The following is a 26,502-nucleotide window of genomic DNA, read 5'->3' on the forward strand; positions in this document are numbered from 1 at the left end:
AGCTGGAGTAGCAGCCAGGGGTTTGGCCTAGTGCTCAGGCCCGGGGTTCAAGACCAGGACTGGAAACAAAACAAAACAACAACCCCCTCTGTGGCTCAAATCGTAAAGGGCTGGCCTTGAGCACAAAGAGGCTCAGGGACAGCGCCAGGCCCGGCGTCCTCGGGGCGGGGCGCGCTGCTCGGCAGGGCGGGGCCGTTCTCGGGGAGGGGAGGGGCGTCCTCGGGGCGGGGCGTCCCTGGGGAGGGGCGGGGCGCACTGCCCGGAGGGGCGGGGCCGTTCTCGGGGAGGGGCGGGGCGTCCTCGGGCGGGGCGCGCTGCTCGGCGGGGCGAGGCCGTTCTCGGGGAGGGGCGTTGCCGTTCTCAGGGAGGGGCGGGGCGTCCTCGGGGAGGGGCGGGGCGCGCTGTTCGGCGGGCGGGGCCGTTCTCGGGGAGGGGCGGGGCGCGCTGCTCGGCGGGGCGGGGCCGTTCTCGGGGAGGGGTGTTTCCGTTCTCAGGGAGGGGCGGGGCGCACTGCCCGGAGGGGCGGGGCCGTTCTCGGGGAGGGGCGGGGCATCCTCGGGGCGGGGCAGGGCCACGCAGGCGAGCTCAGCCCCCGCTCGGTGATCAGCACCCGGGACAGCGCCGCCGCCCACGTGGTGACGGGACGGGAGTCGAGGCGCCTGTCCGTCGGTCCGGCTTCCCCGCAGGTAGAGCAGCCCTGGCCCCGGGCCGAGGGGACCCTGGGGCGAGATGCTGGGAAAGGGTGGAAGGGGGTTTGGGGGGTTCAGAGGTGCGAGACGGGCGCAGAGACAAAGAGACCGGATGCGGTGGGGGAGGGGGCTCTCTACGAGCCAGGCCGCGGGGTGGCGGGGGGGAGGGGGGGGACGACGGGAGGGTCGGGCTGGGGTCCGGCAGGGCGGGAGGCGGCCGCGAGGCCGAGAGGCCGAGAAGGACGTGGGGGCCGGCAGCGGCTGGGGACAGCCCCCCCTCGGTGAGCGTGGGGAGGGAGGGTCCGGGAGCCGAGGGGAGGGAGCGAGGGGAGGGACGCGGTGCTGCGGAGGCAGGGCGCGCTCCCCCCTCACCTGGGGACCCCCGTTGGGGTTGGGAGGACCCGGGCGTGGACGGCCGGGCGTGGACAGGGCGGGGAGCGGGCCCAGCGCGCCAGGGCTGGCGCCGGGGTCTGTGCGTCAGCCCCGCCCGTCGTCTTGGCAACAGGCGGTTGCCCGGCAACCAGTGATCCCGCCCCGCCCTGGAGGAGCCCGTCTGGTTGCCCTGGGCAACCCGGTGTCCCGGTTCCCGCGCTGGCCCCCTCCCACTTCCGCGGGACCCCGGGGGTCTGGGGGGTCTCGGGGGGAGGGTTGCGTCCCTGTGCCCCGAGCTCCCAGAGCCCGGCCCTCGCCCAGGCCGGAACTACAGCTCCCAGCATGCGCACGCAGCCGGGGGAGTTGGGTTCTTTGTTGCCCCGAGGATTCAATGGATTCCCGGGGTAGGAGTGGGGGGCCCAGGGCGCTCGGGTGCCGCTGCAGCTCGGACCACAGCGCCCCGACGCCATGTTCCCGGAGCCCGCGACCCCTGGGCCTCCAGCGCCCGAGGAGCCTCCGGCCTCCAGCCGCATCAGCCGGGGCGCAGGTGAGCGGACCCGGGGGCCCCAGGAATGGCGGGCTAGAAAATCCGGCTGGGATCTGGCTGGGGTCACAGGTCCGGGATCGGACCGATCTCCTGGAAAAGGCCAAGTGTGAAAGGGAAAGGCCCTCTCCCGCTTCCTTCCCGATAGAGGAAGACGAGGCAAGGCTTGTCTTTCAACACACACAGCCACGGGTTGAGCAGAAAGTACACTGGGGTGGGAACGAAAGTAGAAGGAGATGCGGGGATCTGGATGGCGAGGCGGAAGGCGTCCAGAGGCTCCCGGGCCAGCCAGCCCGCCTCGGGGACAAGCACGCGGGTTGCCTTCCTTCTCCCGCAGTGCCGCCCTGGGCCCTGGCCGCCATCCTGCTCTGCTCCGGCCTCCTGCTCCTCAGCTGCTGTTTCTATCTCTACCTGAAGCGGTGTCGGAAGCGGACGGGCAAGAAAAGCGCGGCGCAAGCCCAAGTCTGCTTCCAGGAAGTGAAGGAACTGGGCCGGAGCTACATAGACAAGGTGCGGCCTGGCCTCTGCACCCCTTGGTTGCCGCCCCAGACATCACAGCCGGGTCCCTGCCCCCGGGTCCACCGCACCCGCCTCTTCAAGCCCTGACCCTGCTCAGGCCGGGCCGGGCCTGCGAGCCTCCCACGGCGAGCTTCCCATGGCTGGGGAAGCCGTCCGGCACGGCCTTTGTCTCTGGTCCCTTCAGGTGCAGCCGGAAGTGGAGGACCTGGATCCAGCCCCACCTGGACGGGGCCAGCAGGCGCCAGAGAAGCAGGAGCTGGGGCGCCTGCAGTACTCCCTGGACTATGACTTCCAGAGTGGCCAGGTGGGTCTGTCGGGGCTCGGGAGGGTGGGGAGACCCCGGGGGGACCCCGGGAATGCGGAGCCTTCCCAGGAGAGGCCCTGGGAGGTCGCTAAGCCCGGTCCTCCCCGCCGTGCCCCGCCCTGCAGCTTCTGGTGGGCGTCCTGCAAGCGGAGGGGCTGGCAGCCTTGGACCTGGGAGGCTCCTCCGACCCCTACGTCAGCGTCTACCTGCTGCCGGACAAGCGGCGGCGGCACGAGACCAAGGTGCACCGCCAGACGCTGAACCCGTACTTTGGAGAGACCTTTGCCTTCAAGGTGAGCCCCGCGGTGGAGGCCCACGGTCCACAGCCCGCGCCCGGCCCCGGGGACCGGTGACAGGACCCCGCGCCCGGCCCCAGTGGCCGGGGACAGGACCCGCTCCCGGGCCCCGGTGGCCGGGGACAGACCCTTTACCTTTTCCCTGGAGGCAGCCACAGCTCGGGTGGCAGCTTGCAGCTGGACTGCCAGCTCTGAACTGTCCTTCGGGGCCCTGCGGACCTCGAGCTGTCTGCCGTCTGGGTTCATCCGGGCTCGTTGACCCCAGGCCCCACCACGGACCCTGGTATTCCTTCCGGGGTTCCATTCGCACCTCCCTTTCCCGGGACCCCCGTCCTCTTGCTGACCGCCGCCCCCTGCCCTAGGTCCCGTACGTGGAGCTGGGGGGCAGGGTGCTGGTCATGGCGGTGTATGACTTCGATCGCTTCTCCCGCAACGACGCCATCGGGGAGGTGCGGGTCCCCATGAGCTCCGTGGACCTGGGGCGCCCGGTGCAGTCCTGGCGGGAGCTGCAGGTGGCTCCCAGGGAGGAGGTGAGCATGCGCGGCCCCGCCCTCGCCCCGCCCGCCACTCTGGACCAATCAGAATGCGGCCCCGCCCACCAATCTGAACCAATCAGAGTGCGGCCCCGCCCCACCCACCGCTCTGGACCAATCAGAGCGCAGGCCTCCTGGCCTCCGGGCGGTCCGGAGCTCGCTCGAGGGAGCTGGGCTCGAGGCCGCCTGCGGGAGGAGAGCTGGGGCCGGGAGCCCGGAGAGCCGGCCGGCCCGGGGAGGCCGGTGACGCCGTCCATTCCGCCTTGCAGCAGGAGAAACTGGGGGACATTTGCTTCTCCCTCCGCTATGTCCCCACGGCCGGGAAACTCACCGTCATCGTTCTGGAGGCGAAAAACTTGAAGAAGATGGACGTGGCGGGGCTCTCGGGTGAGATGGGCCCGGCCTTGGCTCTGCCGTTTCCCGGGGCTCCGAGGGCCTGCGGGACAGGGGCCGGGCGGCCGTGGGGGGGGGGTGGATTCCGCCGGGTGGCCCCGCGATGTCCCTAACCCCCCCAGCAGCGGCGACTGAGACCCCTCCTCTCCCCCAGACCCCTACGTCAAGGTGCACCTGCTGCAGGGCGGCAAGAAGGTGCGGAAGAAGAAAACGACCATCAAGAAGAACACGCTGAACCCCTATTACAACGAGGCCTTCAGCTTCGAGGTGTCCTGCGACCAGGTCCAGGTGAGCGCAGCCCGGCCCTCGCCTGGCCGCCTTCCCCAAGACCCCAGGCCTCGGAAACCCCTGCTGCCAGAGGAAGGAGACTTAGCAGCCACTGCGCTGGGGTCTGGAGTGGCCCCGCCAACCGCACTCTCCCGGGGTCAGGGTCAGGAGGTCCAGCCCACTGTGGAGGAGTCTCCCCCTCCCCCTCCCTCCTCTCTCCCCGCTCCCCCCTCAAGCTCCTCTAGCTGACCCTGGAGGCAGGGAGGCAGGGAGAGCATGTTCTAAGCACGGATACCTGAGCTTCCTGGTGCTTGCCTTTGCTCAGTCTTCTGTCTTCTCTTCCTCCCCACCCTCCCCACCCACCCCAGAAAGTCCAGGTGGAGTTGACCGTGCTGGACTACGACAAACTGGGCAAGAACGAGGCCATCGGGAGAGTGGCGGTGGGCGCTGCCGTCGGGGGCGCTGGCCTGCGGCACTGGGCTGATATGCTGGCCAACCCCCGGCGGCCCATTGCCCAGTGGCATTCTCTGCGGCCCCCTGACCGAGTGCGGTCTACCCCTGGTCCCTGATCCCTTCATCCCCACCCCTGACCCCAGGCCCTGAGCCTGGCCCTGGCTCCGCTCAGCTCCTGCCTGTCCATGTCTTCCCAGTAGCTCCTCTCTGCACCCCTGTCCTGGGGCCTGTCAGCCAGGAGCCCCGGGAACCACTGGGGAAGGCAGCCAGGCCTCCCCCTGTCCCTCCCCCTGTCCCAGGGCCTGTCCTCCCGCATCTATTAGTCCTCCTCCCCTCCCTCCCTCCCAGAGCCCCTCCTCCTCCACTGCTTCTGGGGGTCAGGTAATCCCCTCCCCCCCAAGCTCCAGTGGCCTGGCTGCTTGTTCCCTGATGGGGGCCACACAGGAGCCATGTGGAGGCCGCCCATCCTGGAAACATACCAGGAAGGCCATCCTCTCCTTCACGGGGTCACATCATGGGGTCACGTCCTGCAGTTCCCACACCTAAAGAAGTTGTGACCATAACAGCTGCACTTTGTTGTGAGCAATCCATGAGAATCTCTTCCCCCAGCTACCAACTGTCCACCCTCACTCGCAGGAATTTGCTTTGTTGTTGCTGCTGCCACTGTGGTACTGGGGTTTGAACTCTGGGCCTTGCGCTTGCTAAAGAGGTAGAATGTGTCTCTTTTTGCTTTAGTTATTTCTCAGATAGGATCTCCTGCTTTTGCTGGGGGCTGGCCTGGGACCACGTGCAGTCCTTCCTCCTCACTTCCCTCCCTCCCTCCACTGGTTTCTTCCTCCAGTCACCCGTCCACTATATCCCCTGAGTCTTCTGTGTCTCCGCTTCTGTGGTGTACACACCCGAGCACACCCAGCCCCTCAGCGACTTACTCTCACTTACTCACCCTCTGCTTCATCTCACACAGGATGTTGGGTAGTGCACAATGGTCTGTGCAGTTCTGCCGGGGAACATCCTGGAAAGCTTCTAGAAAAGGGGCAGAGTTCTGACTTGCCCCCAGTTTCCTGCCAGCCAATGGGAAGAGGGTGGATGTAGATCAGAACCCAGGGCACTGTGGGTTATAATGTCTATGAGACTTTAAGAATGTCCCCAAAGAAGTGCAGTGACTTCCCGTGTGTGTGTGTGTGTGTGTGTGTGTGTGTGTGTGTGTGTGTGGTGGAGGGGTGTCTTCATGAAAACAGCACATGCTATTGCTATCCGAAATCCATCAGTAATAACCCCTCAACAACCCCATTAAATAAAGGTAATTTTTACTTATAATTGACAAGGGACTGAGAATGTGTGTGCCTTGGTCAGAATCCCATGGCAAGAGCTGTGTCTTTGAATCCTCCTGGAGCACTGAACCTTTCCTCACTCAGTCCAGCAGTGGCGACAGAGACAGCCGCGTGCGCAGTCCTGCTGCCTGCTCATCATCACTCGACAGGCGCTGGGTTTCTCCATTCCATTTTAGGAAGAAGATGTTCTTAGCTCCCCCAGCCGGCCAGGCTGCTTAGCCAGTGGGAAATGTCAGGTCCTGCTCCTCCCGAATGCTCCTCTCTGAGCCCCCAAGGCACAGCCTTAGGGATCCCCAGGGAGGGAATATGGCAGACGTAAACTCCAGTGGGGTCGAATGCTGAGCAGAATTTGGGGATCGGCAGGGTGGATGGTAGAGGGAGAGGGGGCGATTCAGACCTGCAAGCCAGAGGAGGCACCCTTGGTGTGTTTCTCAGTGACTCGTGCTATGGGCAGCGTGTAGAATTGAGATGTCTCCTAGGACAGCTTTCCAGTCTCCTCAGGCGCAGGCTAAGGTCCCAACACTGGAGGTGAAGCCAAGCACTAGCCTTGAGAAAGCCAAAGGACACTGTCCAGGCCCTGAGTTCAATCCCCAGGACTGGTTAAAAAATACACATATGTAAAAAATCAATAGATACACATATGCATGCATACACATATGCACTTTACCACTTGAGCCACAGCGCCACTTCTGGCTTTTTTCTATGTATGTGGTACCGAGGAATTGAACCCGGGTCTTCGTGCATGCTAGACAAGCACTTTAACCACTAGGCCAAACTCCCGGCCCCTTCTGAGTAGCTCTTATGGAATTGAGACACTCCTGACATCATGTGCTGGGATTACAGATGGGAACCACCGAATCCACTGGAATGTAATTTGTAATAATGACTATTAACTAAATCCCAGAAAACGTGCCCAGGAGTAACTGTTGTGATGTGGAAAAGCATGTAGTGAGGTAGGCACAGAGGTCTGCCCGGCTCGGTGACAGCCACCCTACTTCTTTTGAATGCATCAACATTCCATTTCCTTGGGTGTTAATTTGGCTTTATTTATTATTAATTTACATTATTCTTTTTTTGCCAGTCCCAGGGCTTGAGCTCAGGGCCTGAGTGCTGTCCTTGGGCTTTCCTCAAGGCTAGAGCTCTACCACTTGAGCCACAGCACCACTTCCAGCTGTTTCTATGTATGTGCTACCGAGGAATCAAACCTGGGTCTTCCTGCATGCCAGGCGAGCACTCTACCACTAGGCCAAACTCCTGGCCCAATTTTCTTGATTGTTATTATAGAGGTGATGTAGAGAGAGATTGCAATTACAGGAGTCAGGTAATGAGTGCATCGCCTTTTGCACAGTGTCTTTTTTTTTTTTTTTTTTTTTGGTCAGTTGTAGGGCTTGGGCTCTGGGCCTGGGTGCTGTCCCAGAGCTCTTCAGCTCCAGGCTACCCCCTTACCCCTGGGCTTGGGCATTGTCTCTGAGCTCTTCAGCCCCAGGCTACCGCCCTACCCCTGGAACCACAGCACCACTTCCTGTTTTCTAGTAGTTAATTGGAGATAGGAGTCTCATGGTCTTTAGTTCCTGGGCTGACTTTGAACTGCGATCTTCAGAGCTCAGCCTCCTGAGTAGCTAGGATGACAGGTGGGAACCACCCCACCCAGCTTCCACAGTGACTTCTGTTCCCTCAGCCTCTCCTCCCGTCTCCACCTGTGAGTTGCATAGTTCAGGTTCAGCAGTGTCCAGGGAGCTCTGCTGCTGTACTTTTCACCCTTTCTTCCTAGAGTTCTTTTTTTTTTTTTTGCTCCTGGTCTTGAGCCCAGGACTAGAGCTCTACCACTTGAGCCTCAGCACCACTTCCAGCTTTTTTTCTATGTGTGTGGTACTGAGGAATCGAACCCAGGTCTTCGTGTATGACTGGGCCAAACTCCCAGACCTTCCTCAAGTTCTTTACACTATTCTCCAACCTTCCTGAAAATAGAGACTTTTGAATACATAAGTAAAATAAGACAGAACCATCAAAATATAAAGACTATAAACAAAAAAAAAAGTTTTAAAATTAAAAAGAGGTAGGAATATGGCTTAGTGGTAGAGTGCTTGCTTAGCATGCACAGAGCTCTGGGTTCAATTCCTTGGCACCACGTAAACAGAAAAAGCTGGAAGTGGTGGTGTGGCTCAAGTGGTGAGAGCTCTAGCCTCTCAGGCCCTGAGTTCAAGACCCAGGACTGACTGGCACCAAAATAAATACACAAATAGTAAAAAGTAAAGAGAGGTCTCTTGTTTCCATATCTTGGACTTGGTTTTGGTATATATATATAATATATATATTATATAAATATTAAGAGGCACTCAGGCATTGTGCCTTTTTGTTTCTTAAGAGCATCTCTTTTGGTCTCACTACGTATTTAGAATCCATAGTTAATTATAGCCTAGCGTGTTTTAGATCTAATTTCCACATGTCAGAGAGAACATGCTGTGTTTGTCTCTCTGATCTTGGCTTACCGCATTCAACATGATGTATTCTAATTCCACCCTGCACTTGACGTTATTCTATTCTTTCTAGTGGCTGGCTAAAATTCCATTGTGTACAGGTGACACGTTTTGGGGTCCACTCATCTCTTGTGGGGCATCTGGGCCGTCTCCCTCTCTTGGCTATTGAGAACAGCGCAGTGCTCTCCGTGGCTGCGCGGGTGTCCCGGTCATCTGACTCCTGGGCTGGGGTGGAGCTGTTTGGCAGCGGTGTGGCTGGGTCTGGTCGTAGGAAGGTCTGCGTTTACTTTCTGAGGATCCTCCAGACGGCCGCCCAGAGTGCTGGCTCCTCGTGTGTGTGGACGGGAGGCCTTTGACTATTCGTTCCCAGTGTGTTGGCTGTCTTCCCAGCTTGGTAACTGTCCTCAGCCGTGCAGAACCTGTCTGGTGGAGTCGAGTCCTGCCGGGCCTCGGCTTTCTTTTTGCCCCTGGGACTCTTTTCACGTTTGATGTTTCTCGTGCTGTCCCCTGCCGTAGCGTCAAAGCTTCAGGTCTGAGTTCTCTGCACTGGGATTGCCTCTGGATGCCGGGTCTGTGGACCGACCCCCCCCCCAGGTGACCCCGCCCCCGTTGTCTTGACAACCGCGTCCCCCGAGCTGGGGGGCGGGACTGGCTGGAAGTCGGTCCTCAGCGCTCCTACCGGTCGGAAGTTTGCAGTGGGAGGGCCATCTCCTCACTCATTGGTCAGTCTGTGGGACATCACACGCTCTCATTGGCTGGTGAGTCGAAAGGGGCGGGGTCGCTGGGCCGCGGTCGTTGTGGGGCGCCCCGAGCGTCGGGCTGCCCGGAGCGGGGACCGTCCCGGGGTATTTGGGAGGAGAAGGAGGGAGTGGAGAGGGTGGACAAGAGCGGCGTGTCCCCGTGTCTGTTCCGCAGGGCGATGACCACGCCGGCGGGGTCGGGCGCGGGCTTCGGCTCGGTGTCCTGGTGGGGCCTGTCCCCGGCGCTGGACCTGCAGGCGGAGAGTGAGGCCCTGCGCGGGATCGCCGGCGTCCCGGGGCCGGGACCCCCGCCTCGGCCCCCGGACACACCGCGGACAGCAGGGGGCGGCCCCCGTCCCTCCCCCGGGGCGGGGGCTGGGGAGGCGGGGGAGGAGGCGGCGCGGGCCTGGGGGGGGGGCTGGGAGGCGGCGCGGGCCTGGGCACGCGGCGGGGATCCCCGAGACCCCTCTGCGGAAATCCAGCCTCTGGGTGCTGCTGGGATCCGGGCTTCCTTTGGAGCCCAGGCCCCGGGGCTGGGCGAGTCTGGTCTGCTGGGCTGGGTTGTAGTCGCAGGGGCAGCTGTGGGGGACACGGCCCGTGGCCGCAGCCTGCTGCCCTCCTGCCAGGTCCTCCTGGGGACCCAGACTGTCCGGAAGACCCAGAGCCCAGGACACCCGAGCTGGACGTGCTGCTGCTGGGCTCCGTGGACGGGCGTCACCTGCTGCGGACCCTGGCCCGGGCGGCGCTGTGGCCTCGCAGGAGGCTTCATGTGAGCTGGGGTCGGGGGTCGAGGGAGGAGGAGGGGGAGCAGGAGTAGGTGGGAGGAAGATGAGGAGGAGCAGGAGGAGGAGAAGGAATATACAGCCTGGGTTCTTGAGAGAAGAGGTTGTGGGATTTGGGGCCCAAGGTGGCAGAGGCTGGAACCCAGACCGTGGGATTCACAGGAGGCGGAGCTGGGATCCGGGGCCAGGGTCTGATGGGAGTGAGGGGCCAGGGCTTTGAGCTTTTTTTTTTTTTGCCAGTCCTGGGCTTGAGCTCGGGGCCTGAGCACTGTCCTTGGACTTTCTCAAGCTCTACCACTAGAGCCTCAGCACTCTTCAGGCTTTTTCTATGTATGTGGTGCTGAGGAATTGAATCCCGGTCTTCATGTATGCTAAGCGAGCACTTTAACCACTAGGCCATGCTCCCAGCTCCCGGGTTTTGAGTTTTGACCAGGAGGAGGAAGGTCTAGGAACCAGGTGTCTGACAGTGGGGGCAAGGTTTGGGGGTGCTGGGCAGGCAGAATTGTGCCCTGTCCATCTGTCCTCCAGTTCTACGTGCTGGAGAATAATCTGGAAGCTGTAGCTCGGCACATGCTGATCCTCAGCCTGGCCCTGGAGGAGCTTGACCAGATGGGGATCCAAGGTCAGTCCTCCCCCTCCCCTCCCGGGCTCCTCAATCACACCAGGAAAAGACAGAAAGCTGGGGATGTGGCCCAGTGGTAGAGGGCTCGCCTAGCATGCCTGATACCCTGGATTTCATTCCTCAGTACCACATACCCAGAAAGAGTCAGAGGTGGCACAGTGGCTCAGGTGGTAGAGTGGTAACCTTGAGCTGAAGATGCTCAGGGACAGATCCCAGGCCCTGAGTTCAAGCCCTGGGACTGGTAAAGTGTGCGTGCATGTGCATGTGTGTGTGATTACGATGTTGCACAGAGATAAGTTAGGTACTGAGTATGATTCTTTCTTTTGGGACCATCTCACCCCTTCCCTTATGCCCCAGTTTCCCCCTCCAGTCCCCACCCACAGTCTCACCGTTCACTTTCCACAGGATATCCACCAGGACCACATTTGTTTCCCTTCCCCCTGTTCCCATGCTCCCCTTTGTCCCTCTAAAGAGAAAAACAACAGCAATAACAAAACCACTTTTTTGGGGGGGTGGGTCATGGGGCTTGAACTTGGCTCTGTCCCTGAGCTCTTCATCTCAAGGTTATCCCCCTACCCTTGAGCCAAGCCCCACTTCCCGTTTTCTAGAGGTTAATTGGAGATAAAGAGTCTCATGGTCTTTTGTGTGGGGGCTGGCTTTGAACCTTGATCCTCAGATCTCAGCCTCCTGAGTAGCTAGGATAACAGGTGTGAGCCACCATCCCTGGCACATAGCCACATTTTAATCCCAGCAATGAGAGACACACATGGAAGGACCGTCCCCAGCCCCAGGCAAAAGCAAGAGACCCTCCCTGGAAAAATACTCCAGGAGGAAAAGGGGGTGAGGGTGGCTCAAGTGGTGCGGCGCTTAGAAGGTCTCCAATACCACTACAGAGATAGACAAGACAGACCCATGATGGATTATAGGTGCAGACGCAGACAGCAGGAGGGCCCCAGGGTTTAGGACTCTACCCCGGGACGCCTTGGGTCCGATATGGGCCCGCGGTGGGCCCGGGGCCTCGGTAAGCCCGGGCCCCGCAGTGATCCTGACCCCCGCTTTCCGGGCCCTCCGGGTAGAGCGGAGTGAGACCTTCCTGGAGCTGTGGGGTAACGCGCTGCTGCGCGCCCCGGTCGCCGCCTACGTGCGCGCCCAGGCCGCCCGCCTGGCGCACCTGGTCCCGGAGCCGGACCTCCAGGAACAGCAGCTGCCCTGGCTCAGCCTGCGAGCCCTCAAGGTGCCACCACGGCCTCCCCTGCCCATCCCCGCCGGGATTGGGTGGGGGTGGAAGGAGCCCGGAGGCGGTGGGGTGAGTGTCTCCACTTCCGTCCTCCAAGTCCTCCGCTCTCCGCATCCCTCCCTCCTCACGCGTGTCCACAGTTCAGCGAGCGGGACGCCCTGGAGGCCGTGTTCCGCTTCTGGTCTGGAGGGGAGAAGGGCCCCGAGGCCTTCCCGATGGGCCGGCTCTGGGACTCCCGGCTGCGCCAGTACCTGGGCTCGCGCTACGACGCCCGGCATGGAGTCAGCGACTGGGACCTGCGCATGAAGCTGCACGACCGCGGGGTGGGTGGGGGCCGGGACGCGGGGTGGGTGGGGGCCTGGGCGCGGGGCGGGGGGGCCTGCACGCTGGGCGGGGGGCCCGGGCGCGGTGTGGGGTTCCTGGACCAGGGGTTGGGCTGGGATGCGGGGGTCGCCCCAGTCCTGCGCTGCAGGCTCACCTAGGCCCTCCCTCCCCCGCTCCCCCCCCCACGCAGGCCCAGGTCATCCACATCCGGGAGTTCCGGCGCTGGCGGGACACGGGCGTGGCCTTCGAGCTCCGGGACCCCGGCGCTTACCACGTGCCCAACAGGACTCTGGCGTCCGGTCGCCTCCTGAGCCACGTGCGTGTCCGGGTCTGCCCGGGTCCGATGGCCGCGTCCAGGCCGTCCGGGTGCCCGGGCCTGGGGCCTCACTGCCTGCCCTCTGCCTTCGCAGCGCGGGGAGCGCGTGGCGGCGCGCGGGTACTGGGGGGACATCGCCACGGGGCCCTTCGTGGCCTTTGGCATTGAGACGGACGACCAGAGCCTCCTGCGGACCAGCAACGGACAGCCGGTCAAGGTGAGGGGCGAGGCGCGGGCGCTTCGCCCGGAGTCCGCACCCCCCTCCAGGACTGCCCCCCCGCCCGTGGAATCCAGCCCTGGGGATGCAGGGTCCCGGCCCGGGGCCTGCTCGTACCTCTTCTCTGCCCGTTAGACCGCAGGCGAGATCACCCAGCACAACGTGGTGGAGCTGCTCCGGGAGCTGGCCGCCCGGGGGCGCCCGGAGGGGGACCCGACGCCGGACCCCGCGCCCGAGCCCGCAGGTGCCACCTCCGAGCAGCGCCGAAGGCTGGGATACTTGTCCCGGTCTCTCCCCAAATCCCGGCACCACGGGGATTCCAGACTCGGGCAGGCCGTTCCCGCAGTGCCTTTTCCCTCTCCACCCCCAGAGTCGGCGCCGGCCCCGCCGCCCTTCGCCATCCACTTCCTGCCCCTCGGGGCCGCGCAGACTCTCCACCACAAGGCCTGCTACCACGGCCGGTTCCAGCTGCTCTACGTGTCCTGCGGGTGAGGGGGCCGCGGGGGCCGCGCCCGCGCCCGCGCCGCCCGGGCCTGCAGCCCGAACCCCAGCCCTCCCTTCTTCCCCGCAGGATGGTCCACCTGCTCGGCCCTGAGCTGGGGGCCTGCGTGGCCCCCGGCGGGAACCTGGTCGTGGAGTTAGCTCGGTGAGCCCGCGGGGCGCGGGGCGCGGGGCGCGCGGCGCGGGCTGGGCCGGAGGCCGGTCCTCACCTGCCTTCCCCGCTTAGGTACCTGGTAGACCTGCGGCCCGAGCAGCTGCGGGCCTTCTCCGACAAGGTGGAGGAGCTGGCGCGGGCTGCTGGGTTCGCTGCCCACCCTGAGGCCCGCCCCTCCGAGACCTTCGCGCGCTTCTGCAAGTCGGGGGACTCAGCCGCTGGGCGGGAAGACTCAGCTGAGGGACCCGAGCCTCCACCTGGCAAAGCCCAGGCCCCGCCTCCGGGAGCCACGCCCCCGGACGCGACGAGCCCGCCCCAGGAGGACGTGGCCACGCCCCCGGACGCGACGAGCCCGCCCCAGGAGGACGCGGCCACGCCCCTGGACGCGACGAGCCCGCCCCAGGAGGACGCGGCCACGCCCCCGGACGCGATGAGCCCGCCCCAGGAGGACGTGATGAGCCCGCCCCAGGAGGACGTGGCCACGCCCCCGGACGCGACGAGCCCGCCCCAGGAGGACGTGGCCACGCCCCGGGGCGCGATGAGCCCGCCCCAGGAGGACGTGGCCACGCCCCCGGACGCGATGAGCCCGCCCCAGGAGGATGTGGCCACGCCCCCAGACGCGATGAGCCCGCCCCAGGAGGATGTGGCCACGCCCCCGGACGCGATGAGCCCGCCCCAGGAGGACGCGGCCACGCCCCCGGACGCGATGAGCCCGCCCCAGGAGGACGTGGCCACGCCCCCGGCCTCTAGCCCGGGCCCCATTCTTGGAAGCTCTTCAGTATCCTTTTGAGTTGCAGGGTCCACTGGAAGCTGCCGGCCCTGCTCACAGAGGCCTGGCCATACCTGTCGTGACTCCAAAACCTGAGACCAAACAGTTCATGGTTCATAGATCAGAGCCTGGAAAGTCCTTTCTCAGCATTGGATGGATACCTCGCATTTCAAATTCCCTTTCTGGGATTCTAGGGTCAATTCCTAAAACCCTAGATTGTTTTCTCAGAAGTCTGTTTCCTCCCTGCCTAGAGGCCTACCTGAGTGCTAGGCCTCTGCCTCGGGCCTTTCTCCTCGGGAGGCCCCCCTCTCTTACAGGGACGTGGAGGCTCTCCCGGGGCCCAGCCAGCTCCCAAAAGTCCAAATAAAAATGCTTCCTCTCTGATTGTGTCCAGTATTTTTCTTGTCCCCAGTTTGTCTCCTGAGCTGAGAGGGGAGGGCCCAGAGGTCCAGAAACCAGACTTCCAGGTGGATTTCTCAGTGCCATGGGCTCAGAGCCTGGGGCCACACACCTGGATGGCAAACCGACCAATCACAGGTTCTGAGTGGCTAACAGATTTGGGGTTCAAACAAACTTTAGGGTGATGAAGAGGACAGAGGAAGTTTTTAGTGAGAGCTGAAGGCACAGGCTCTTGAGTCTTGGGGGGAGGAGGAGCCAGGGGCCGATTTCTGATTTTGAGAGTGGAGAGGGCTGGGAGTTGAGGGCTGGACTCCTCTGTCTGAAGTTGGAGGACCACGGCAGGGTCCTCTAGCCTTGGGCTTGAAGGAAGGGGCTGGGGATCTCACTTTTTCTGAATCTGCAAGAGGAGGGGTTAAAACTTGAAGGTCAGAGAAAGGAGGCCTCTTGGGTGGGTGGCAGGGTGATCCAGCTGGAAGCTGGCCGGCCCCACCTCTCACACGTCTTTATCTTGCACCCTGGTGTGGGGGAGGAGGCAGTATATTTAGTCTTCGTCCTCCACGCTTATCTCAGTGTCCTCACAGAGGCTGGAGCAGACAGGAGGAGACTGAAGTCCCAGGACCTCCAAGGTCACCCCACATCGATCCTCCAGGAGCCCCCTTCTCTACTTCCCACCACCCAGGCCCAATCTTAGCATGGCAGATGAGTGAGTGAACCTGGGTACTCCAAGGAAAGGGAAGTGCGTTGGGCGGGGGGTTCTCCAGAGTTCCTGGAGGTGTGGGCTACAAGGCTGGACATGGTGTGAGGGGATGTAGAGGCAGGGGTCCCAGGGGAAATGAGGTAAGAATTTGGGGGACGCCAGGGACCCCTGGGGAAGTGAGCTGGTGGCCCTGTCATCTGTGGAGGCGATGTGACCAAGGCCCACTGACCTCCCCTCTCTGTTTCCCCCTTCCAGGAGCAAAGAGGCGGTGAGTTCGGTGGAATCAAGTGTGGGCTGGGACTCCGGAGGCGTCTGCAGTGGCAGGGGGTCTGGGGAGGGTTGGGGGCCTATGGTGGTGATGCAACCCTCTCCTACACCCCCAGGCCCCACCCGCCCCAGTCAGACGTCGCTCCTCTGCCAACTATCGAGCTTATGCCACCGAGCCCCATGCCAAGGTGGGCGGGGCCAGCGGGTGGCGGGGCTGGGCCTGCAGGGGCGGGGCCGATGCTGGGCGGGGCTCGAGGGCTTGGAATCCAGAGAGGTCCAGCGCCGGGGGCGGGGTGAAGACATGTGGGCGGGGCTTATGGAAAGGACCGGTTCCGATTGGTGGGAGCCGTCCGTGGGCGGAGCTCCATTGAGCGCAGGTTGGCTGGGCGGGATCCAGCCCAGGCCCAGGAGGCCAATCTGTCTCTACCTGACCCGGGCGTGGGGGGCAGTCGCGAAGGCCTTCCTGCTATCCTTCCTGTGTCCCTTCTTGACCCTTCTGTGCCCCTTGTCGCCCTGGCAGAAAAAGTCGAAGATCTCAGCTTCTAGAAAGCTTCAGCTGAAGGTAAGGCCGTCCTCCTCCTCCCCCTCCCCATCCTCCTCCCCCTCCCCCTCCCCCCTCTCCTTCCTCCTCCGGGTATGTGGGGGAGGGGGGAGAGGGGTCGTGCTCCGTGGGGCTGGGCCTGGACTCGAGGGGCTGCATCTTGGGAGGGGGACAAAGCTTTATGGGGTGCGGCCCGTGTCCCCCCTTCCCCTCCGCAGATGCTGATGCTGCAGATCGCCAAGCAGGAGCTGGAGCGGGAGGCGGAGGAGCGGCGGGGGGAGAAAGGCCGCGCCCTGAGCACCCGGTGCCAGCCTCTGGAGCTGGCCGGGCTGGGCCTGATGGAGCTGCAGGTGATGCCGGCTCCTGACTGTTGGCCTGGCCTGGCCTGGCGTGGCCTCCCCAGGACCCAGGGGTGCAGGCACCATCGCACTGTCTACTCAGGGCCTAGGAGTCCAGCAGAAAGACAGCCCAGGCACAGAGCCCAGGCCCCGAGTTCAAGTCGCACATATGGCTGACCCCCACCCCCCAGAAGAAGAGTATAGCTTCCCATCCTGGACTCCTTTTGCTAAAGGCTAGTGCTGTACCACTTGAAGCCACAGCCCCCCCTTCAGTCTTCAAGTGGTTAATTAGAGATAAGAGTCTTTTGAGCTCTCCTGCCTGGACTGGCTTCAAACCATAATGTTCACAGCTCAGCCTCCTGAGTAGCTAGGATCGCAGGCCTGAACCTCTGCTGCCTGCCTTACTCTTGGGATAGCAGAAAGTCGTGTGGCAGCCATCTGCAACTAGGGAATCCACAACTGGCTTCCTCTGCCCATAAGTCGGCCAAATTCTTAAGACTCCCAGTTCTCTGGCATGTGTGCTCCAGTCTACTACTTCCAGACTGGATGGTCAGGCCCCAGCCCTCTTCCCTCAGACCTGGGGATCCCATCTTCAGTGCCCCTCACAGTACATCCATTTTCCTCCACCAGGAGTTATGCCGACAGCTCCACGCCCGGGTGGACAAGGTGGATGAGGAGAGATACGACGTGGAGGCAAAAGTTACCAAGAACGTCACAGAGGTGAGAGGCGCTTGGTGGGTGGCCCTCATGACAGCGTGAGGTGCGGGTTCTGGGGCCCGAGGCCGGGTGAGGTGCAGGATTGGGGTCTCCATCTGGCTACCACAGCTCATGGGACGTGAGGTTGTTGCACTGGGCACTGTAAACGAGTGAGGAATGGGTTGGGCCTTGTGCCTTGCGTCTCGCCAGGCCGCGAGGGGTGGGAAGTGATGGGGCACACAGGACAAGCCTGAGTTCAGGACTGTCCCCCTCCCGGCTCCCGGATAGCAGCAGGGGTGCAGGGTAGAAGAGAGGGTGGGGGCACCGGGGGACAAGCCTCCACTGCCCTCAGATTGCAGACCTCAGCCAGAAGATCTTTGACCTTCGTGGCAAGTTTAAACGTCCCGCCCTGAGAAGGGTGAGGATCTCGGCAGATGCCATGATGCAGGCCCTGCTGGGAACCCGGGCCAAGGAGTCCTTGGACCTGCGTGCTCACCTGAAGCAGGTGAAGAAGGAAGACACCGAGAAGGTGAGCACGGGAGGCGCCACCCCCAGGTGGAGGGGAGAGCAAGTGTGAAAGGAGATGGGGGCAGCTGGCACGGGTGAGCAGTGAGAAACGGGGGACACAGGAAGTGCTGCAGGAAGGCAGGAAGTGAGGGGGGAACACGGGAGGTGCAAGAGGAAGGCAGGAAGTGAGGGGGGAACACGGGAGGTGCAAGAGGAAGGCAGGAAGTGAGGGGGGAACACGGGAGGTGCAAGAGGAAGGCGGGAAGTGAGGGGGGAACACGGGAGGTGCCGCAGGAAGGTGAGAGGAAGGGAAGATAGTGCATTAGGGAGAGAGGAGGCAATAGTCAGAAGCTCATGAGAAACAGAGCACCCCAGGAAAGCAAGGAGGGGAAGACAGGAACATAGCAGGAAGGGAAGAAGGAAGCTGATGTGAATCGTGCAGAGAAGACAGGAAGCATTTGGGGGACACAGGAAGTAGAAGGGAGAAGACAGAAGAAGAATGAGTAAAGAAATACTCAAGAAGACATCCCAAGTATGTAAGGGGACAGGGAAATGCCATGAGTGGGTCAGGAAACGCAGTGAAGGGGACAGGCCGTGCATGGGGGGAGAGAAAAGTGCATGGAGGAAACTGCCAGAGGAACACAAAAGGTGCTAGAACCAGATTCTTGGACAGGCATCCAGAGCAGAGTGGTCCAGCAAGCTACAGGGAAGGCCAGAACCCGGGGTAGGGAGACAGGAAGACCCTGACCTTTGACCCTCGCCTCCCCCCAGGAAAACCGGGAGGTGGGTGACTGGCGGAAGAACATTGATGCACTGAGTGGAATGGAGGGCCGCAAGAAAAAGTTCGAGGGCTGAGCCTGCCTGGCCACCTGCACCGTGAGAATGTCCCTGAGGAATAAAGCCTCTCTCTGTGCCAGTGACTGTGTGTCTCCCGCTGTGCCCGGCAGGGAAATGGGCCCGAACAGTCTGGGTTTCTACCATGGGCCTTCTTAGTTTCTCTACAATGGTCACAAGTTCAAAAGAGGGGGGTGGAGACAGAGGGGTGGTGACAGAAAGACAGCCACAGACACTCCCCCACCCCCCAGAAAGGACAAGACAAATGACGGAGCTGTTGATGATGGAGACACTGTAAGGCACAGGAAGAGAAACTCAAGAGGGAAAACCCACACAGACACAAAGAGACTCGGGGAGAGCTAGGCACATCCCCCCCCCCCACAGAGAAAGCCAGAGGGAAACTGAGATATGGACAGACAGACCTGCAGAAAGACCAGGGGCCACCAGGAGCCCCCCCACACCATGGCAGAGGCAGAGACAGGGAGAGGAAAACAGTAGAACCCAACCAGAGAGTCCTGGAAAGACCTAGAAACAAAGATGAACACTGGGAGGGTTGGAGCTACTGAGCCCGGAGGGGTGAGGGGACCTAGAGTTCAAGGTCACCGCTTGGCTGGAGGGGGGGAGGAGGGAGAGACAAGCTACCAAAACAGATCGGTGGGGGGGGGAGGGTGAGGTCGCTTCAGTTTAATGACACCCCGTCCTCTCACCCTCCCCCCCACACCTGCTCCTCAGCTTTAGAGCCTGTTGTCACCGGGGTGGCATTCTGGTGGCAGACAAAGGGGTGGGGGCAGGGAGGGGGAGACAGATGGACAGAGATGGAGAAGTTCAGAAAGACAGAGATACACAGATGGGAGCCATTCCTGCAGAGGCCATAGGAGTGGTTTGTGAAAGGAGAAGGGGAGCCCCAGAAACAGAGTGAGGGAACAGGAAGTGTCTTGGCACCCCCTTTGTGATGAAGCATCCTCCCAGCATTGGCTGTGTGCCCATTCTGGGCACTTCAAAGCTCCGGGCGCTGAGTCGGAGTGCTCGGGAGTTCTTGAGATGTCTTTGAGGGGGAGCCCACCGCCAGCGCAGGCTCCAGGGTGGCACGGATGGCGTTTCAGAGCAGCTGGGACCCTCGATCTGGAGCCACCAGGGGAGGGGGGAGGAGCAGCCTCGGAATGCTGGCACTGGTGCTGGAGCACAGGAATTCTGCCCCCCTCCCCTGACCCCCCTCCCGCCCCTGGGCGGGGCCCACAGCTATAAACCCAGGCCAGCCTCGGCCCCAGTGCTCTCTGCAGACGCCTCCCGCTACAGTTACAGCAACTGTGGGCCAGGCTTAGGTAAGGGGGCTGGGGGGCGTCATGGGGTCTCCGGAGCCCAGGGGAGAAGAGGAATGGAGGTAGGCACAGAAAGCTTTAGGGGTCTGGGAATGGGGGCCACATTGGGGAACACTGAGGTGGAGGAGCAAGTGATCAAGTGTGTGGGGTATTTGGGGGCGCTCCCTTAGAATTTCTGGGGCCTGCGCAATCCGGGGGGGGGTAGCAGGAATGGGGGTGATCTGGTCAGGCGGCCCAAGTATTAGATGGTCTCCAGTGTGTCAGATTTTAGAGACTGAATATCAACTCTGGGGGTGTCATGATGCAAGGTGCAATCAAGGGATTTTTTTGGGGGGTCTTATACCTTGAGGTCTAGAATTGAGGTCCATACCTGGACCTGCTAGGGTGTCTGAGCTTTCATGAACTGGGGACCTGTGGGTCTGGAGTCAGAAGTGTTGGTTTCCAGGGGTCACAGATTTGAGGGTGCCAGGATCTGTGGGTGTTAGGATTTGGGGGGTCCCTTGATCTGGGCACTTTGGGGCCTGGAGGGTCACGGGGATGCGTGGGGTAAAGGTGAAATGGGTGACAACCCTCTGTGGATGTGGTGAAGGTGGGGGACCCCAGCCAAAGGGGGGCTGGGGCTTGGCCTGGCAGGGCCAGAAGCTGTTAGGAAATGTTCTGTCCACCAACTACCACATACCCCAAAATAGCACTCGGGTGGGGCAGCCATTGTCTTCAGGCCACCTTCCCTACCCTGTGCCCTAATCCCACCAGATCAGGTTCCCGACCTGTCACCAGACAAAAGGGGACAGCTGGGAGGGGCGGGGCCTCAGCCCTCCTGTGCCCAGCACAACCCCACACTGACTGATTCGGGGCCCAGCCTCCTCCCCCAGACCCGGGGTCCAGTCCCGGCCTCCCCCCTCAGACCCGGGGGTCCAGGCCCAGCCTCCACCTTCAGACCCGGGGATCCAGGCCCAGCCTCCTCCCCCAGACCCGGGGTCCAGGCCCAGCCTCCTCCCCCAGACCCGGGGTCCAGGCCCAGCCTCCACCTTCAGACCCGGGGGTCCAGGCCCAGCCTCCACCTTCAGACCCGGGGGTCCAGGCCCAGCCTCCTCCCCCAGACCCGGGGTCCAGGCCCAGCCTCCACCCTCAGACCCGGGGTCCAGGCCCAGCCCCCTCCCCCAGACCCGGGGTCCAGGCCCAGCCTCCTCCCCCAGACCCGGGGTCCAGGCCCAGCCTCCTCCCCCAGACCCGGGGTCCAGTTCCTCCGCCTTGGTGACCCTACCCCACCCTGCCTCCTTTCTGGTCCTCAGGTCTCTCCAGGATGTCGGACCCAGAGGATCAGGACTATGAGGAGTAAGTGATGGAGGGGAGGACCAAGTGGAGAGCCCCCCCCCCCGCAGATGTCTAACTGTCTCCTCCCCTCTTCTCACCGCCCCCCCATTGGTCCTCAGGGAGCAGGCAGAAGGTGCGTGGAGATGGGGTGGGTGCGCCAGGGAAGGGCGGGGGACGTGGGGGATGCGGAGCGCGGGTGCGGGGAGAGCGGGGAGGGGGAGGGGGGAGGCGCAGGGGCGGGGGGGGGAGGAGGGAGCGGGGGGAAGGAGCGGGGCGCCCCAGGGCCGCGCGCCCCGCTCCCCGCGCGGGCGTCGTGAGGCCTTCGCAGGCCCCCGGGCTCCGCCCCGGCCCGCGGCTCCTGACCCCGCTTGTCTGCCCCGACCCGTCCAGAGGAGGAGGCTGCGGAGGAGGAGGAGGAGGAAGGTGAGGCCCAGACGCCCGGGCGGTCGGAGGTGGAAGCGGGGGTCCCGGAGGGGCGGGGCGGGCCGGGGGGCGCGGGCCACGGAGGCGGGCGAGCGCGGGGCTCCGCGGCCCCCGGCCACCCTCTGACCCCCGCTCCGTCTCTCCCCTCCCTCCCGCACCCCGCGTGGCCGCCCCTCCCCGCACCCCGCTTCTCCTCCCGCCCCTCCCAGCCCCCGAGGTGCCGGAGCCGGCGGCTGAGCGAGGTAACCGCGAGAACGACTTCGGGGGTCCGGGGACCCCGATGTCACCCGGCCAGCTCCAGCATCGCCGCTCCGCGCCCCGCCCACCGCCGCGCCCCGCCCACCGCCGGGCCCCGCCCTTTAAGCCCCGCCGCCGCGGCGCCCTCCGGTGGCCGCGGAGGGAAGTGGCCTGGCTGGCCCTCAGCCTCTCCCTTCCTTAAAGGGCCCGGCGCCCCCACCCAGCCTCCTGCCTGAGGAGCGCTGGGAGGAGGGCGCACGGTTGGCGTCCCCTTCCTCTTCGTTCCCGATCCTGTTTGGCATCCTTCTCCTCCATATACATTCAGAATGCGGGGCCTGGACTCGAGGATCGCAATAAAAACAGGATGTCTGTGTCCCAAAGGGGAGGGGGCCTGTGGACAAGGCGGTGTGGTAGCTGGGTGAAGAGCGGGGCTGAGACCCCTCTGAGGCTGGGCCGTTATCATTATTATTATTACTGTGAGGATGGAAGCCACACCTGGCACTCCATGGGCAAGTGCCTTCACTCCACCTAAGGCCCCACCTCCACCCACCCCTGGGCCCTGATGGTGGCCAGTGACACTCTGGGTTTATAAACAGACACGTCTGAATGTATAGCTGACGTGTGAGCCCTGCTTCTTCCCTTACAGCCTCCCCACTCCCTTCTCTCCCCACGCCTCCCCCCAGCACTGATTCTGGGTGTTTCTTTGGGCTCCTGGGGCAGAGGTTGGGGCATCTCTGACTTCTTGCTAATAATCTTTTTATATCTTCCATCACCACCAGAAGAGGAGCGCCCCAAACCCAGGTGGGCTGCTAAGGGAATGCGGGCCATGGAGATGCCTCTCGCCCATCTCCAGAGAGGGTCAAAGAAGGGAGAGGAGGGCTGGGAAGGTGGCCTACTGACACAGCACTAGCCTAGCGTGCACGAAGCCCTGGGTTCCAGTCCTCAGTCTCACATACACAGAGCTGGAAGTGGAGCTGTGGCTCAAGTGGTAGAACGCTAGCCTTGAGTGACAGAGCCCAAGCCCTGAGTTCAAACCCCACAAAAAGAAAGAGCCCACAAGACCACTGTTCCTTCAGGCAGACCCTATCTCAGCACCTCCCCCTTTTTTCCGGTCCTGGGGCTTGAACTCAGGGTCTGAGCACTGTCTTTGGACTTTCTCAAGGCTAGAGCTCTGCCACTTGAGCCACAGCACCACTTCCAGCTTTTTTCTATGTATGTGGTACTGAGGAATCGAACCCAGGTTTTTGTGCGTGCTAGGCAAGCACTTTAACCACTAGGCCAAACTCCCCTCCCCAGCCCTCTAAGTGAAGTCTGAAGTGTGTGTGTGTGTGTGTGTGTGCTTGCATGCACATAGGTACTGGAGCTTGAACTCAGGGCCTTGGTGCTGTCCCTTTTGCCAGCTCTAGGCTTGAGCTCAGGGCCTGAGCACTGTCCTTGGGCTTTCTCAAGGCTCGAGCTCTGCCACTTGAGCCACAGCACCACTTCTGGTTTTTTCTATGCATGTGGTACCGAGGAATTGACCCCCGGTCTTTGTGCATGCTAGGCAAGCACTCTACCACGAGGCCATGCTCCTGTTCATGTCCCTTTTATCTGGCGGTCACTCTGGGGGTGGGGCAGCCTTCTCATGCGCTTACCCCTCTGTCCATGCAGCCGTCCAGTTGTGCCTCCTCTGATTCCCCCCAAGATCCCTGAAGGGGAACGTGTGGATTTTGATGTAAGTGACAGCTGTCACCTGGCATCCAGCCCCCCACCCTCCTCCCCAGTTGGTCTGGGAGGGGGAAGCCTGAACTAAGAACTGTCCAGCATTTCCTGTTGGGGCCTGGGCAGGGTCCCTAGGCAGGAGTTGGGGCCCCTCGGCTGGGGGTGGGGTGGGGGGTCCCTGGCTGGGGTGGGATGGAGTGGGGGGTCCTCGGCCCCGGGCGGGGGCCAGGCCTGCAGTGTCAGGGTCAGCGGCCCAGCCCCCCTGCCGCCCCAGGACATCCACCGGAAGCGCATGGAGAAGGACCTGCTGGAGCTGCAGACGCTCATCGACGTGCACTTTGAGCAGCGCAAGAGGGAGGAGGAGGAGCTCATCGCGCTCAAGGACCGCATCGTGCGTGCAGGGCCTGGGGGAGGACCAGGTCCCCATCTCCCTGGGGGTCTGGGGGGGCCGGGATCCCCACTTCCCTGGGGGTCTGGGTCCCCACCTCCCTGGGGGTCTGGGGCCTGGGGGGCATCCGGAGACGGCTTCTCCCCATTCCGGATTGGGGCTGGGACCTGCTGTCTCCTCCTGGCCTCCTGGGGGGGATTTGGTCTCTGCACCCCTCATCCCTGGCCCCCCCCCCCCCCCCCCCCCGCGCCCTAGGAGCGGCGCCGGGCCGAGCGGGCCGAGCAGCAGCGCTTCAGGACGGAGAAGGAGCGAGAGCGGCAGGCCAAGCTGGCGGTGGGTGCCCAGAGCCGGCCCAGGGGCCGCTATGGGGGCCTCCTCCCGGCCCTGCGGGGCCCTGGCTCAGCCCCCTCTCCCACAGGAGGAGAAGATGCGGAAGGAGGAGGAGGAGGCCAAGAAGCGGGCCGAGGATGACGCCAAAAAGAAGAAGGTTCTGTCCAACATGGGGGCCCACTTTGGAGGCTACCTGGTCAAGGTGAGGGAGGCCCAGGTCCCTAGAAGCCCAGATTGCTGGGCCAGTGGGAGGAGGTGTGAGGGAGGAGGCCGCGGCCTGAGGGAGGAGGCCGGGGTCTGGCTTCCTGGTTGGTGACCAGAAGCCCCAGGCCCAGGCTCTGCTCCACACTCCTCAGGCAGAGCAGAAGCGTGGAAAACGTCAGACAGGGCGTGAGACCAAACTTCGGATCCTGTCTGAGCGGAAAAAGCCTCTGAACATCGACTACCTTGGGGAGGATCAGCTGCGGTAGGAGGGGGGAGGCTGGGAAAGGGTGGGGGCTCTGGCTTGCAGGCAGGGCTCCCCTTCAGGCACGATGGGGATACTAGGGGTGATGGCTGGTGCTGTGCATTGGGGGATCATCTCCTTTCTGGGCTCTGTTGTGTACTCTGTGAAATGTGTCACTGACACAGGACCCACTTTTGTGTCCCCTCCCGTTTCTCCTTCTCCCCCGTTGGCCTCCTTCCCTTTGCTTCTCTACTTGTTCATTGTCCCTCCTCTTCCTCCCTGGTGGTGATTCTGAGAACCCATGGTTTCCTCCTCTTTCTTGGGGAAATGGTGAGGTCTCCGTTCTCGAGGTGGAGAAACTGGGGAGGGATTGAATACGAACATGCTTGCTCCTGGTATTGACAAAATGAAGCCTTGCTGTGTGACTCAGCTCGCTGAGCGTCTCTTTGGGCACGCTGGCTCTTCTGTGTCACAGCCCTCCCCTCTCCCCACCAGGGAGAAGGCCCAGGAGCTGCTGGACTGGATCCATCAGCTGGAGTCGGAGAAGTTTGACCTGATGGAGAAGCTGAAGCAGCAGAAGTATGAGGTGAGGCCGGGCCTAGGTCCCTGGGAGAGGCTGGCCTGGTGGCAAGGCAGGGCCAGGCAAGGATGTCCCCACCAGCATCCCAGCCTCTCCCTCTGGCCCCACAGATCAACGTCCTGTACAACCGCATCAGCCACGCCCAGAAGTTGTAAGTCCCATCCTGCTCCTCCTCCATTTCTGTCCTGTGGGCCTCTGAATCCTCATCCACGTGGGATAGCTATCTGGCAGCCCCCATCTAATCCTGTGCTTGCGTGGTGTGTGTGTGTGTGTGTGTGTGTGTGTGTGTGCTGGGAACCCAAGCCAGGCCTCCAGAATGCAAGATCAATGCTCTACTTCGGTGCCTCCTCCTGATGTTCCCATTGTCCCAGCTGGAGCAGGACCCTGGCCTCTAGTGGGCAGTGCCGGGGACTCTGCCCTGCACCCTGCAATGTTAGGCCCTTGCTCACTGCACAGATAGCTCCAGCCAGTGTCCTCAACAGCTCCATGTGTTTTCCTGTTTCGTTCTCAGGCCCTGTCTCTGTGTATTCTGTATATATGATGTGTGTGTGAGATTCTGGGGTTTGAACTTAGCTCCTTACGTTGCTAAGCAGGTGCTTTCCCACCTGGTTCTCCTCCACCCAGCCTCCACCATGATCTTAGCTGGAGTGACACACGATCACAGTCGGATTTCTCGGGTTGAGATGGAAGTGGGGAGCGCTCAGGAACCTTTTCCTTGGGCTGCACCTCCCTCTCCCTAGTAGCTGGGATGGCGGGCCCGGGCTGCCCTGCCTGGCTCGTGTGGTGCTCTGGAGACAGAGTCTAGCCGACCCTGCCCAGGAGGGCCTTGAGCTCACCATTCCCTGCCTCTGCTTCCTGAGTAGCTGGGATGACAGACACACACCCCCCGGCTCATTCCCTGCCTGGGCGGCGCCTGGCCGGGAGCGCGCCCGCCTGACTCACCGCCTCTTTCTCCCCCAGCCGCAAAGGGGCGGGAAAGGGCCGCGTGGGAGGCCGCTGGAAGTGAAGGCGCAGCCGGGACCCCAGCCCCCGAAGCCGCGCGCCAGGCCGGCGGGTCTTCCCTGAGACTCAATAAACGAATGCATTGGCTCTAAGTAAAGGCTCCGCCCGCTGCTGGCTCTGCGAGGCTCCCACCACCCCTCGGCGCTCCGGGGAGCCGGTCACCACGTGGACCCTGACTTCCTGAGTGACTTCCAGGCCGGGGGCGGCGGGGTCCCCGGCCTGCGGCCCGCGCGGCCTCCAGGGGTGTGCCGGGAAACTACATGTCCCAGCATGCCCCGGGCCCGGGGTCAAGCGGCTCGGCTTGACCTTTGGCACCGAGCACTTCGTGTCACACCCTCTCGTGAACCTGGGGAGTGGGGATGAAGGCCCGCTTTCCCATTCATTCAAAACAAAAAACGACCCCTGCCCTCGGGGAGTTTATTTCTAACTACCGGGGCCGCATAGGTCAACATAAGTGAAGCTCCCGGTCTGTGGTAAGATGAACGGGACCCGCCGTCCTGGGTCCTTCAGGACGCGTTCCCCCTCTGTAAGTCCGAGAACTACATCTCCCAGCATGCCGCGGGCCGCGCTCGGGCCTTTTCCCAGAGTTCCTCGGGACAGGCCGCTTCCACTTGGGGAGAAGCGCGCACTTCCCGGCGTGCCCG

At 62.7% G+C, this 26,502-nt stretch overlaps 4 protein-coding genes and 1 long non-coding RNA gene across 6 annotated transcripts; 4 read left to right on the forward strand and 1 right to left on the reverse strand.

The window, feature by feature from the left end:
• The first annotated feature begins 603 nt into the window (after positions 1–603).
• On the forward strand, positions 604–5,689 carry Syt5 (synaptotagmin 5). Its single transcript, XM_090322955.1, has 9 exons — positions 604–686; positions 1,470–1,608; positions 1,943–2,115; positions 2,309–2,428; positions 2,554–2,721; positions 3,087–3,254; positions 3,527–3,644; positions 3,805–3,938; positions 4,286–5,689. Exons 2-9 carry the CDS (start codon positions 1,530–1,532, stop codon positions 4,484–4,486), a joined length of 1,161 nt encoding a protein of 386 aa, XP_090179081.1. The 5' UTR covers positions 604–686; positions 1,470–1,529; the 3' UTR covers positions 4,487–5,689.
• A 1,785-nt stretch (positions 5,690–7,474) lies between these two features.
• LOC150043398 (uncharacterized) lies at positions 7,475–11,410 on the reverse strand. Its single transcript, XR_016533428.1, has 2 exons — positions 10,712–11,410; positions 7,475–9,169 (listed from the first exon to the last, which is right to left on the reverse strand). It is a non-coding gene; the product is annotated as an uncharacterized LOC150043398 (long non-coding RNA).
• Positions 9,098–14,222, forward strand: Dnaaf3 (dynein axonemal assembly factor 3). Its single transcript, XM_090322946.1, has 11 exons — positions 9,098–9,182; positions 9,545–9,687; positions 10,229–10,322; positions 11,399–11,556; positions 11,700–11,882; positions 12,074–12,199; positions 12,294–12,416; positions 12,552–12,660; positions 12,787–12,904; positions 12,988–13,062; positions 13,144–14,222. The coding sequence occupies exons 1-11, from the start codon at positions 9,098–9,100 to the stop codon at positions 13,859–13,861; spliced, it is 1,932 nt and encodes a 643-aa protein (XP_090179072.1). The 3' UTR covers positions 13,862–14,222.
• Positions 14,223–15,071: 849 nt separating this feature from the next.
• Positions 15,072–18,190, forward strand: Tnni3 (troponin I3, cardiac type). The gene is made up of 8 exons (XM_090321945.1): positions 15,072–15,076; positions 15,192–15,204; positions 15,296–15,391; positions 15,724–15,765; positions 15,963–16,094; positions 16,713–16,802; positions 17,131–17,307; positions 18,057–18,190. The coding sequence occupies exons 1-8, from the start codon at positions 15,072–15,074 to the stop codon at positions 18,138–18,140; spliced, it is 639 nt and encodes a 212-aa protein (XP_090178071.1). The 3' UTR covers positions 18,141–18,190.
• A 3,198-nt stretch (positions 18,191–21,388) lies between these two features.
• Positions 21,389–25,939, forward strand: Tnnt1 (troponin T1, slow skeletal type). 2 transcript variants are annotated; one of them, XM_090322989.1, is made up of 10 exons: positions 21,389–21,417; positions 22,192–22,213; positions 23,063–23,126; positions 23,388–23,504; positions 23,757–23,834; positions 23,920–24,033; positions 24,188–24,297; positions 24,772–24,862; positions 24,967–25,007; positions 25,817–25,939. In XM_090322989.1, the coding sequence occupies exons 4-10, from the start codon at positions 23,406–23,408 to the stop codon at positions 25,860–25,862; spliced, it is 579 nt and encodes a 192-aa protein (XP_090179115.1). In that variant the 5' UTR covers positions 21,389–21,417; positions 22,192–22,213; positions 23,063–23,126; positions 23,388–23,405; the 3' UTR covers positions 25,863–25,939. The 2 variants fall into 2 exon arrangements, with proteins under 2 accessions (XP_090179115.1, XP_090179116.1); XM_090322990.1 differs by having other exon boundaries at positions 22,195–22,213.
• Positions 25,940–26,502: the final 563 nt, after the last annotated feature.

Source organism: Megascapheus bottae, chromosome 31, assembly GCF_031878675.1.
Source record: "Megascapheus bottae isolate mThoBot1 chromosome 31, mThoBot2.hap1, whole genome shotgun sequence".
Classification (NCBI taxonomy): Eukaryota; Metazoa; Chordata; class Mammalia; order Rodentia; family Geomyidae; genus Megascapheus; species Megascapheus bottae.

Excerpts from the sequence above, each read along its gene's own strand:
- Dnaaf3 (XM_090322946.1), top strand. The coding sequence starts at position 9,098 with ATGACCACGCCGGCGGGGTCGGGCGCGGGCTTCGGCTCGGTGTCCTGG. Across the intron at positions 12,200-12,293 it reads CCGGTCGCCTCCTGAGCCAC|CGCGGGGAGCGCGTGGCGGC; the intron begins GTGCGTGTCCGG and ends CTGCCTTCGCAG. Across the intron at positions 13,063-13,143 it reads CTGGTCGTGGAGTTAGCTCG|GTACCTGGTAGACCTGCGGC; the intron begins GTGAGCCCGCGG and ends TTCCCCGCTTAG.
- Syt5 (XM_090322955.1), top strand. The coding sequence starts at position 1,530 with ATGTTCCCGGAGCCCGCGACCCCTGGGCCTCCAGCGCCCGAGGAGCCT. Across the intron at positions 1,609-1,942 it reads CCGCATCAGCCGGGGCGCAG|TGCCGCCCTGGGCCCTGGCC; the intron begins GTGAGCGGACCC and ends CTTCTCCCGCAG. Across the intron at positions 3,255-3,526 it reads AGGTGGCTCCCAGGGAGGAG|CAGGAGAAACTGGGGGACAT; the intron begins GTGAGCATGCGC and ends TCCGCCTTGCAG.
- Tnnt1 (XM_090322989.1), top strand. The coding sequence starts at position 23,406 with ATGGAGAAGGACCTGCTGGAGCTGCAGACGCTCATCGACGTGCACTTT. Across the intron at positions 23,505-23,756 it reads TCGCGCTCAAGGACCGCATC|GAGCGGCGCCGGGCCGAGCG; the intron begins GTGCGTGCAGGG and ends CCCGCGCCCTAG. Across the intron at positions 24,298-24,771 it reads CTTGGGGAGGATCAGCTGCG|GGAGAAGGCCCAGGAGCTGC; the intron begins GTAGGAGGGGGG and ends TCTCCCCACCAG.
- Tnni3 (XM_090321945.1), top strand. Across the intron at positions 15,392-15,723 it reads CCACCGAGCCCCATGCCAAG|AAAAAGTCGAAGATCTCAGC; the intron begins GTGGGCGGGGCC and ends TCGCCCTGGCAG. Across the intron at positions 16,803-17,130 it reads TTACCAAGAACGTCACAGAG|ATTGCAGACCTCAGCCAGAA; the intron begins GTGAGAGGCGCT and ends CACTGCCCTCAG.